This window comes from Numida meleagris, chromosome 5 (genome assembly GCF_002078875.1).
Source record: "Numida meleagris isolate 19003 breed g44 Domestic line chromosome 5, NumMel1.0, whole genome shotgun sequence".
Classification (NCBI taxonomy): domain Eukaryota; kingdom Metazoa; phylum Chordata; class Aves; order Galliformes; family Numididae; genus Numida; species Numida meleagris.
The window spans coordinates 14,473,930-14,486,195 of NC_034413.1; the positions used below are offsets into that span (position 1 = coordinate 14,473,930).

Consider the following 12,266-nt stretch of genomic DNA (forward strand, 5'->3'; position numbering starts at 1 on the left):
TGGCACACCAATATCATTGATAGTGGAGTCAACCCGTGATCAAATTGGGAAAAGATGTGAATCAATAGCTGAAGAATCAGTCCAAATACAGTCTTTTTAATGTTACAGTCATTATTCCTAATTTTGGTAGGTGAATTAATTCTTTTAAAGCTAAGTAAGACAGTTTTATACCACCTGAAAACATAATCCAATATGTTCTTTTGAAATACAGATGTGTTATTGTTCTTAATTTCCTTCTCAGAGACTTTACTGAAGTGGAACAGAATTATATTCAGTGAAATAGCTACAACTAATCCAAAGTAGGTTGTAGGCATGTCAGTTTAAGGTTGCAACACAGAAAAATCCCTCCCTAGGTGAGGCAAATGGAATTCTATAAAGTGGAACAGCTCAAGGAACTGATGCCTGGGAGCAATCAATGCAGCTAGTGTGAGGAATCATTAGGAAATGGCATCAAAGGCTCAATCAGCAATACAAAACTTTACAGCTGCTGCCTAATCATGCAGGTGCCTTGGTCCCTTTGATGACAATTTTATCAGCTTGAAGAACTTGCAATTCCCTATGCAGAAAAATGGTCTGAAATTCTGGGCGTGTCCCAAACAGCTTGGTTTTGACAGGAATGCACTGCCCAGCACCAGAGTTCAGGAATGATGTTTTCCTCCGTGCCATGAGTATTTCTACTGGTGGGCAAGAAAGACTGATGGAAGCACTCACGCTGCATGGTGGACCTCTCAGGTGACCAAGAGCTGAAGAAGGTAGTCCAGAAGACTATGAAGTTACCCAGAACTGAGGAAGAGATCCAATTCTACATGTCTGAAAATTCATATATACATAAGTTTGTACATACACAAGTTATAGATATACAAGGGAGATGTACGTACGTGCATACATACTTAACCACATATGGACATATGCAGTACACACCAGAAATATCAGAAATATGTCTTCACAAGAACTGCCACTGCTGCTGGGACCTTAATATAAAACACAGCAAGAAGTGAAACACTTCTGCCTACTTTATGCAATAACTTCAGAGACTGAATAGTCACATTCAGCCCCATCCTCCGCCTAAGGAAATTTAAGCCAAATTCTCTTATGTCCCACTGTAGTGCTCTAGTCACCATCCACTAGTCTATTTTAGTTAAGAATGCCCTCAGCTTCTTCTGAAGCTGAGCCAAAATGCAATGAAAAATTCAGAATGTAAAAGGCGAGGCAACATTTGTTTACATGGAGTGAATACAATTCATCTGAAAGAAATAAGCTCTTTGTTCTGGCTTCATAACCATTTCTGTATCTTGTCTTAGAAACAGTTTTTGTTGCTACTGAAATCCAGCTGTCACTCAATAATCCATGTGCTGCTGCTCTGTGAACCCTGTTTACAAAAACCTTTTCCAGCAATGAAAAAGCTAGACCACTTACTTTTTCCTCTCCACCCACCCCAATGGGACATCAGGCCTTCCTTTCCCTGACCTGTTCACCTCAGCTAGGGTGAATGATAGAGTCTAAACCAGACCATTAAACCAGACCACAAAATGCTGGAATAAGTATGGACAGGAAGGCATCCATATTCTCCATTTTCTTAAAAGCCAAAAGAAAATTGAAACAGCAATATGGGATAACGCAACATTCTACTTACATGAATAAAAAAAAAAAGTGAAGAGTGCAGCAAAGCCTGCAGTAATGGTATCTCTTCCTCTGTTCATGGTACACATCTAACAACAGGAACAGTGCTAAATATAGATCTATAGGTTTTCAGCAAAAAATAAAATACTCTTTACACAGTGTGTGAATGAAACTGCATTGACACAGATGGCTCAGCCTGTTTGCCCACAAATGTCCCATGAAGCTCTATCCCACAGAGGAATTAATTTCTTACTTCCTTGAAGAAGCTTTCTGGAACCATTAAAACCATAACCTGTGTACTGCATTGCAGCTTTCCCTTTTAGCCATGCTACTTTGAAGTTCAGGGGAGACTTTCTGTTCTCTGTACTTCAGACCATTCATCCCTGATGATGCTGCATAAAAAGCATGATGGTGTTGATTTAACCACTTAGTTCCCAACAGCTTCCAATACAAGGATCTCTAAACTTTTCAGCTAAGAAAAAGGCCCTTTTGAACTATTTAAATAAGGGTGGGGTTCATAGTTTAGAAGTTAAACATTGCAGAATTCTTCACTAAGAGCCGCTGAAAGGAAGGCAACATCATGACTTCAGTGACATTCTTTGATGAATCTGGGCTTTGAAGCAGTAGCACAAAACTGGAAAGCTGTGAAACAGCTGACAGGTGTACTGTCAAAAAGTATTAAAGTGTTTTAGGTTTCTTTTTTTATTATTCTATCCCTCTACAAAATCAAAGCTAATAAAAAAGCAAGAAGAGTATAATTCCTCTTTCTCTTGTTGTATTCTGATTTTGTTGGCAGCTAATTTTTTTAGTAGTGATGGTAAAAGCCTGTATACTACGACTACCACAATAGAGAGGATGTAGAATGTTGTAAGCCACAGAAATTCTGGAGGAAAAACAGAACACTGAAAATGTTTGTCCATAGGTTTAAATGATCTTATCTGGGTCTGAGGTCTACAACCACTGTGCATCCCACCCCCCCACCCCCGATATTTTCTTCGTGCTGGGATCTTTAGAGAAATCCTAATCTTTTCACCAAACCCTTGACTTCCTGCTCTCTTTCTGCACTCATTTCTGCCAAATTTTATCCTTTAAAAAAAAATCAGCAGAGACAATTTATTTTCTATTTCCTTGCTCTCAATTCCATTTAATGAAAACACCTCGGAGTGTCCTGAAAATCTTCTTCCATTGCCAGACTTCTCAGAGGACAACCACTGCTCTCCTTAAACTAAGTGGAATATGATGGAATGGGAGAAGGGATGAAAGGCTGCATCTGGGGGCAGGCCCCAGAGTCACAGGAGTTTTTGGAGGACTGAGGCCCGTGGCTCCCCAGAAGCTCAAGTCTGCTTAAGAATACAAATGCACAACCTGCAAGAAGAAATGCAGCTTTGCTTAGAATTAAGGGAGTGGGATAACTGAAGAAGAAGCTTTACCTAAATAATAAAAAGATAAAAGTAGAGTTGTTCCTCAGCAGTCATTAACTGCCACAGCTTCATTACTTTTCAGTGCAGTATAAAATATATCTGCAAGAAGTCTACTTCAGTACATAAGTTTTCCATACAGAATTATGATGGAAATCAGAGAGGTGTTAGCATTTTGAAGACCAAAAGTCAGCTGAAGGAAGAGAAATTCCACTAGGATTGTATTTTATCAGGAAAGATCAAGTTTGATGCCCTGCCATTAAATCCAGTAGAAAGGCTCTAAAACATAACATGTATTTATTCCATCAGATATGTTTTTGTTTATTTGGGGGATGTTTTTAAAATCTTTCACATTAACCATTATATGTTAATTAAAGTCCATAGATCAAGAATCAGTTCAAAGGCATTCTGTCCAGGCTATCTGCATTGAAAGCTGACTTTGCTTAGCAGTGGTGCATTTGATGATTTACTTCAGACAAAGTGCTGCTCTTTGACATGTTGAAATGTACTCAGTTCCTTTCAACAGCACAGGTAGTAAATGTTGAAAATACCTTAGCTGGCCAGAAAGGTAGAAAAAGAAACAAAATCTTATTGTTTCCGACATGCTATATTTCTGACCCAGGAACATTTCGAGGTCCCTCCACCTATTATACTTCAAAATCTTCCAAGTTTAAAGCTGCTTGGAAATGAAGAGAACTGAATAGAAAAAAAACTTCGATTAACAATTCATCTGTGCAGATGTGAAATGCGTGCAGTCAAAAAAATACAGACATCATCAAGGGCTACAACAATTCTCACAATATTCCCATAGAATCCAGGAAAATTGCTAATTATGGGCTGAAAGGAAGCCAGAATTCCTGGAGCTGTATACCCAAGCTTTCAGAATAGATCCCATCACAACATAGGGTAACAGAAGTCCACTATACTTAAAGTAGAACTCTCTGAAGTAAAAAGAGTAACCTGGGAGGAACTACTTCCACCTCAAGGAGAAATTTTTTTTTTTTCAAAGTACAAGAACAGTTTTACTGTGCCAACCAAATCTCCACTTAGCCTAACTTCTTACCTCTGACCAATTGCAGATTTTTAGGGGAAGATACAACAATCTTGTAGAGTAGTGTAGAGTACCCCTGATACAACTTTCAACTACAGCAATCTGAGCTGAGGAATACATCTAGATAATCATGATTAATAACCAAATAGAATAACATTCAATTTCAAAACAGTGAAATAATATGTGAAAAAGAGTCAACTTAAGTACTGCATAGGCTTAATTCTGTGCTATCAGAACATGTATTTTTTTAGCCAAATATTGTTTGGTTCATACCTGTTTTTTCCATAAGTTAACAACTTTGTGCAGAAGTTCATCATCCTCCCTTGGTCCTGGATTGGTGATCAAAAAATCAATATCATGCCCAATCTTCTTACCCCTGGAAGCAATAGGTAACAAGCAGAATAAAAGAGTTAAATTCCTGTTGAATTTCACATTACTTTCAAAGAGAATGTTGTTTTTTTTTTACTGCATTATAAAAAGAGCATCAAGTAATAGCGATGTTTTCTGAAACACAATCAAAATTGAATCTTCTCTTTCTTTTATCAGGTCTGTCAGTGTTCTTTGTAAACTAATAATTTAAAGTTTTGATGCATTTTTTCTGTTGTTCAATTAGATACTGCAGATGCATTTAATGATGTTAAATCTCTTTCTTCTCCTTAAGTCTCAGAAATGAAGGTTTTAGTCATTTCTGGAAAAAAAATCATAAAAAAAATACCATAATACATCTTAGGAATCCAGTGCAGTAACAGTAGAAAAACTTGCCAGTCTAAACAATGCAGTCTGTCATGGTTTTATGATTTTCGGTTATTGGTACTCCACATCATAACATCATGTAGTGAATGTACCTGGTCCTCAGAAGAGAAGGACTACTACAGTCCCCACGGTACTTTGCTCCTCTGTTACCATTTTCCACCCGGAGGGAAAAGATAAAAGCTCACAGTATAAAAACTTGCAGATCACGAGACCTCCTCCCTTTTTTCCGCTGTCTCGTCTTGGCAGCACCTCGCTCTCCAGCCGTCTTATCGTCGGTAGTAGAGTAAGGCCTACCTTGATTTTGGGACATTCTCTCTCTCTGTATTGGATTTATCAGCTTAAATTGTAATTATGTTGTATTATAGTGTGTTGTTTTGCATTCTGATATTTTATTTAGTAAATTAGTTTGTTTCTCCTCAGATTGTTGCCGCTGTTCTTTGCTCTCAGGGCCATCTCCCTACCCTTTTCCCCTTTCCCCTTTTTCCCGGGACGTGGGCCCGTGGGTCCCCCGTCCCCTTCGTCACGGAATTGGGCCTAATGCCCGTAAACCATTGACACAGTCTTAAATATTCTTCTTCAGCTTTCGATGGACATTTTAATGCACAAAAGTATGATTGTAATTTCATTATTTTTTTATGACAGACCTATAATGTCTGAACATTTTAAATTTCTTCTCTTTTAAGTATAATGTTGTTTTTTGCAGGGATTGATCTTGGGTTGTTGTTGATTTTTTTAATTATTCAAATGTTCTTTTGTTTGGGGCTTTTTCTGAGAACAATTCAGCCTTAATGTGACTAAGACTTTTTATTGGACTTACTAAGGATGTAGAGTTATATCCATATGTACAGTTTAATTGTAAGTGCTCTTAAAGAAAAATGATGTTCATTCATTTTGTTTGAAATATTGCAACAGGGATTGCGTACACATCTATTTATTGGCTGTAATCAGGCCAGCCTATGGAGAAAGCAGGGTCATTTCTGCAGAGGAGATATTTCTGAAAATAGGTGAAGAGGATGGAGTAAACATCCACAGTCTGAAGTGGTGGCACTTGAATGTAGCATAGCTCCAAAATCTGCCATGTTACTTGGAAAGTTTACTTGTGCAGCTATTTGCAAGGGTATGTATCAGTTCAATACTGTTTCCAGTATCAAAGAATTTGTAAATTGTTACAGGATGAGTGAAAATTGGAACTCTCCAAAACAAAACATTTGCTCTTTTGTATTTAATGTAATAATTCCTTCCCTTGAAGTAGTGTATAAAACTGAAGTTGATTTCACAGACTTGGAAGTTTGCAGGAATAGAACTGATTGGCAGATGTCTACTACCATTTGTATGACAGGAAATCATCCAACTGATGGATAGTAGAACAGTGTTAGCAGCAAGATATAAGGAAATGAAAACCTAGGTTTCACATTTGACAAGCAGTCTAACTCGCTGTAATGAAACTATTGTGCCATGTCTGCAGCAAAGTCAAAACTGCTTAAACAGGTGGAAATGATTTCAAAAGAAGTTTCAAACAAAGCATCAGTCTAGCCTTAGAATCTGAACAGCAATTCAAACTCATGAAGTCAGTATTCCAAGTAACAATTTCTAAGGTGTTTTTGTAGGATGACATTCATTATCTCGTAAATTACCATAATAATTCAAAATTCTTACATAGCACTTTTTACTTCATGTCTCAAAATGCTTTTTTTTTTTTTTTCAAAGGGAAGGAACTTAATGTTCCTATCTTAGAGATGCAGAAAGTGGCATAAGAAAACTTGCCTAAATTATTAAAAAGAAAAATAATCAAAAGAACTTGGAAGCTGATGGAATCAGGAGCTGATTCCTCATTCTTCCTCTGGTACTCAACACATACTCGATTCATGCATATTTTAGGCTAACCTTGTCTACAGCTGCCTGCCTTAAGCTGGCTGTAATAAACCCAAAGTGTTCAACCGGCCATCTATTTTGCATAACAGAGAGCATTTACTGATATACTTATTATGACTGAAGTTATAATATTTAGAACTGATATAAAAGCATGCAATATAAAATCACTGTTACTGTTAACCATATTTCAGCTTCTCTTTCAACTGGTTCTTACTGCATGAATTTCTGACTGAATTTGTCAGGCTGTTACTGGAACATTTAGTCAAATCTCTACTAGTGCCACTTGCCAAATATATATATATTTTGTTCCAGATATATGTATTGCCTTCCTTGAAATAGAAAAGCAATCTACTAAATTCAAAAGCTGTATAATATATACTACTTGTGGCTTGTAAGTCATGCAGAAAAATGCATGTTTGTTCTGACCTTCATTCTGCTGAATTTGAAGGGAATGTGGTCATTAATTTCAGCAGAGTAGAGCTTTTCCTCGCACATATGTATTAGTTTCATGTAAGTTTATATATTTTTATATCTGTGTATACAAACATACAACCATGGGTATGTATAAACTCATATAAAAAGCATGTAGGAACAGATAGAGCCAAGTTCTTCTGTCCAAGCTCAGAAAGAATACGTAGATGTTAATTAACAATTATCTCCATATGCATGCCAACAGTTTTACTGAAGATGAAGCAAACTGTATAACCTGATATGATATAATAAAGAACTTGAGTATATGCATACAAGTTAAACACTATGGTGCAGATATCTGATCTATGAATCAGATTTGGAAACCCAGAATTCGTCATCTGATTAAGTGCCTGAGAGAGGAAACCTTTACCTCTTGTTCATTATCAAAGTTCAAGAGGAATGATGTGGGTTTCAGTCTTTTTCAATCCTCGCCGTATTCAGGAAAGTAGGTTCCTTACTCAGAGCTATAAATTGCCTCTACCATGACACACCATAACCAAGGATGTTAAATACGCATCCTTCACTTAGAAATGAAAACACTTTGCTTGAAAAACAGACACCAAAATGATGCTGTGACCACCTGTTTTTATCTTGTACTCTGTAGCCCATTGATTGATACACTGATCCCTCATCTTTTTATTGCCTTATTTATCTCAGTTAGGAATACTGGCAATCTTCCTGCTTCACAGGAGGCAGCTCCTCAGTCTTCTCCCCTGCCTTCCACAGTGGTACAGTTCCAGGACCAGAGTTCAGAAACAGCATTTGGATCCACGCCAGTGTCCACAGGTTATTTACTTACTTGTTATTAGCTTTTGGATTAAAAGCACTCATCCGGGAAGAACACTCAGTCTGATGCTTTCATAGCCAGGTTATTTGTCATTGAGTGAGCCTTAAATATGAAATGCAGAGCCAGGGTTTGGCACAGGGAGGAAAGTCCTGGGAGTTCTCCTCTCTAAATGGGCATTCCAGTCAGTACACTATATCACAGTTTTTCTGGCTCTACAAATCTATTTTATATTGCAATGTGCCATGAATCCATGCATGCTAGTGGTTTTAGCACACAAATGGATGGTCAGAGATGGAGAGATATGATTCTGGCATGTCAGTAAGTACTCTAACCAGAAGGCTTTTATATAAAAGTTGAATTATATTATTTAACAAAACTATTTGGATCACTTTACATAATCTTTCTTCTTTCATTTAAATCTAAACCTAAATCCTTTCTAGGCTGGAGCTATATAAGAAAACTCTCACCTTGAAGAAGTGAGACTGCAGCTCAGCTTTTGTCCTAATAATCTGTTCAAGCCTGAGGACTACAAAAGACAGAATAGTGTTTACTAAGTGTGTTCGATTCTCGGCTGACTAAACTTTTATAAAGCAAATAATTGACTGCAAAGGAACACTTATCTTTAAAGTTGTTGAAATATTCTTAAAAAAAAAATAATACAAAATCTAGATTCCAAATAATTAAATAATGTGAATGAAATTTAAATATATAAATCAAGGAATAGTATGGTAAGGATAATCATATTGTCCTGTTCTATAAGGGTAACTTAAGTGAGGTTCAATATTTCAGAGTATTATGTATGCAGAGTATCTTGAAACCTCAGAATATTCTATAGCAGCTAGCCCATATCAGTGGCAATTCTGATAAACTGGTTTTAGGTGACGAAAGACAGACTTAACGTTTCTCTACTACTCACAGAGCTTTCCTATTGGAGGAGCTTAAAGCACCTTTTATGCAGCGATGAGTTATGCGTCAAAGCCCTGAAAATCAGTTAGCAAGCTTTGTGCTTATATAGTGTTCAAGTGGATACAGAAGATGTTTTATTTCCATGTGTTCTTGCATTAGGTAAAACTGCAAGTTTTTCTTAACCTTGCAAGTCCTTGAAGCATGCGAAGCACAAAATGAACATCAACAGCCTATGTTCATAAGAATAACAGTATTTCATGCTCAGTATTTTCTCAGAAACATAAGTATCAAAGAAAAACAGGCAGTACAATACCTCTGGGTGGATCTGTCATTACACTGATTTATTATTGCCTTTACTACTAATGCTATGTTGAGCATAGAGATATTACTTCTCAATGTTGTCACAATAGGCTAGGCTTTGCCTACAAACTAAGGAAAGGAACAACTTCTTTGAAATGTTGCAGTCTAAGTCCTAGATTTGTTCACCCTCACTTTCTGTGTCTGCTCCCTTCAGCTGTGAAGACCCTCTGCAGTAGCAGCACATTTCTTTGACTGTGTCAGATGGTACCTCTACCTTCTGTGCTCATAATGTATACACACAGGCCTGTAATTTCCAGCTAAGCTTGCTACACAATAGTTACTCTTTACTGGCTTATTCTGTCCTCAGTTTTCTGTCAGATCTTTATCATATTGACCTACAATATGATTTTTCTTCTTTTTTTTTTTTTTTTTTGCCACAACACAGATAATTTATTTTTAAAATATTTTGTGCTCTATTGCTACAGTCTCACTCTTGTCTATTTGCTTGTTATCCAGAGCCCATAGAAATGCCAAGGGGGAATACTCACATATGGTACTTTTGGTCACCCTGGAACCTCCCAGCTTGAATTTAATGTTGGATATTTCTTCTTGGGTGCATCTCACTCATCCTTTCTCCTTCACAGCTCTTTAAAATGTACCGGTTTGCATTCAAGTTCCTAATCTAATAGATGTAAGAGTTTTCTCTCATTTGATAATCCAACTGTAACTCTGCTGTGGAATGAACCTATTCTCAGGTTGAATGATTTATCTCAGATTTGTTCTTCTTTGCTAAATAACAAATAATTTTCCTGATTTCTGATAAGAAATACAGAGGGATCTCTGTTTTGTTGGCTAAAATTTTTATACCAGGAATTCACTTTAGTATCAGGCTTTCCAGGACAGTTTATTCTTTCTCCCCTTCTGCCACATTCTGCAATTTAATCAACTCCCAAAATCCTAGGATAATCACTTGAACACTTCTGGATGAAGAAGCCACTCAAGATTCAGAAGACAAACAGGAAGATCACCAGAGATAACTTTGGCACACTGGCTCAGTACTCGCAGACTTTGGACTGCAGACAAGCTAGCAAATTTGTACTTCTTTTGACAAGAAATTTCCATTTTCTAAATGGAAAATTCCATTTTCCTCCTCATTTTGTAAAAGTCATATCTCAATCAAAACTCCATCTATTAAGAAAATCTCTTCTACTCCTTATTCCGACAAAGCTTTTGTTGACGGTATTGATAGCATTGTAAATGTTGAATGAGGTTTATGTGGTGCTTAATCCTTCAGTGTTTGTGCATGAGAACACCACCAATGATATCAGAGGCTGTAATCAAATGCTTGAAGCCAAGAGTATATGTAAGAGCCTGGAGGACTACCAAGTACTAATTTTCAGCATCTGATCAATTGTATTAATTATTAAGAAACAAAGAGAATTAATTATATAATTAACCTTCAAATCATACACTCATTTAACTGCCAGAAAATATAACAATGAAGTGGGAAGAAACAGTGGAGAACAGAAATAGATTTGCCATAGATATTTCAGGCTTCACTCTATATGAATATACCTATTATACCTGGTAAAACTGTGGGAAAATATTGCAGAGGAAGGCATATGAACTCTTAAACATTGGATATTGTCTAACATTCTGAGTTAGTCTGGTTGATGGGCAACAGTATGTTAAAGGGCAATACTGGTAGTAAGTGTAAGGTTGAACTAGGTGATCTTAGAGGTCTTTTCCAACCTTAATGATTCTACGATGGAACTGGATTGTATTTACTAAAAGAGTACATTAACAATAATATTAACTATTAGATTCAGTAGATAGAAATAATACTAAAAATATTAATGGATGTTTTACCTGTATGAGTTGCAACATTTACCCTGAATAAGAAAAAAACTACAGTTATAAAATAGCTGTGTGAAAATGATTGCTATTGGGAAAGACAGAAAAAAAATATCAGATCATCAAGGATTTCTATGCAACCAATAAATGTGGTAAGATTTTTAAACTCTTACTTCCTTGATCATTTTAGTGTTTAAACACATTTTGATGCAGTAGAATAGGAAAACTGGTGAAAAGAAACTCAGAGCAGTACTACATAGAGCAGACAGTGCATGAAGACTGAACAAAATATCACAGGGTATAAATCTCCCTTTCTTCTGAAGAGCTGAGATTAAAAGGGATCCGGCTGAAAGTCATCTGCAGAGCAAGCTGGATGCTAGATAAATGCTGAAAGCCAATTGTGAAAACAAAGACAAATCCTTTATTTGTAGGAAGAAATACAGGAATTCACTGTATATTAAATTGAGTGCCGTCTTCTCTGCATTCTTGTTTTGGGAAACGTAGGGAGGACAGCTTCTAGACAGACATCCCCAGCTGATTTGAAAGTGTGAGTCCATTTGAATATTTTCTTGAATTTAGATGAGCGACATGCATAAACATCTAGGAAGACCAAATGAAATTGCTAAAGCAATGACTGTGTGGCAATGGAAAAGGGATTAAATGTTGCAGAACATTACACATAGCTGCAGGAACAAACTATAGTACAGCACAATGGACTTTTGTCTAGGCAGTAGAGAGACCTAGGATAAGAAGCACAATTTAAGACATAGCAAACGTAGGTGCCATAAAAACATCTGTTCTTGAGGGAGATCTACAGTAACATTAGCATGCATGCATAGTCAAACATACAATTATAGCTATATCCAAACAACCACACACACATACATAGTTCAAATATTTCTGACTATTCCAATATTTGTGTCATATTTTTCTCTAGTGAGGCATCCTCTGCACTGCGTCAGATCTAACTCACACTGTACAACTAATGTCAAGTTACTGTTTGGTATAAACTGAGTTTGATCAGAGAGGAGTAGTATGGTAATTCTGTCTCTAGTAACCACAGTCCTGATTAAGGTACTACACTACCAGTCTTCCACCAGCATATGCCTTCTCAGAAAAGGAGGAAAAGAAATTCACATTACCATCTGAGATATTTTTCAGGTCTGAAATCTGGACCTAGAGTTGGTGGCTTCCTTGATGCAAAAGCTCATTGACCTTCGTGAGGCATATAGCG

General features: G+C 36.8%; 1 protein-coding gene across 10 annotated transcripts in view; it reads right to left on the reverse strand.

The window, feature by feature from the left end:
- DNTT (DNA nucleotidylexotransferase) overlaps positions 1-12,266 on the reverse strand; it is a 164,871-nt gene that overhangs the window by 28,771 nt on the left and 123,834 nt on the right. For all 10 annotated transcript variants that reach the window (XM_021400072.1, XM_021400071.1, XM_021400068.1 and 7 more), the window contains one exon: positions 4,363-4,465. In XM_021400072.1, coding sequence (XP_021255747.1) covers positions 4,363-4,465 — 103 coding nt within the window. The remainder of the gene's footprint in view (positions 1-4,362; positions 4,466-12,266) is intronic.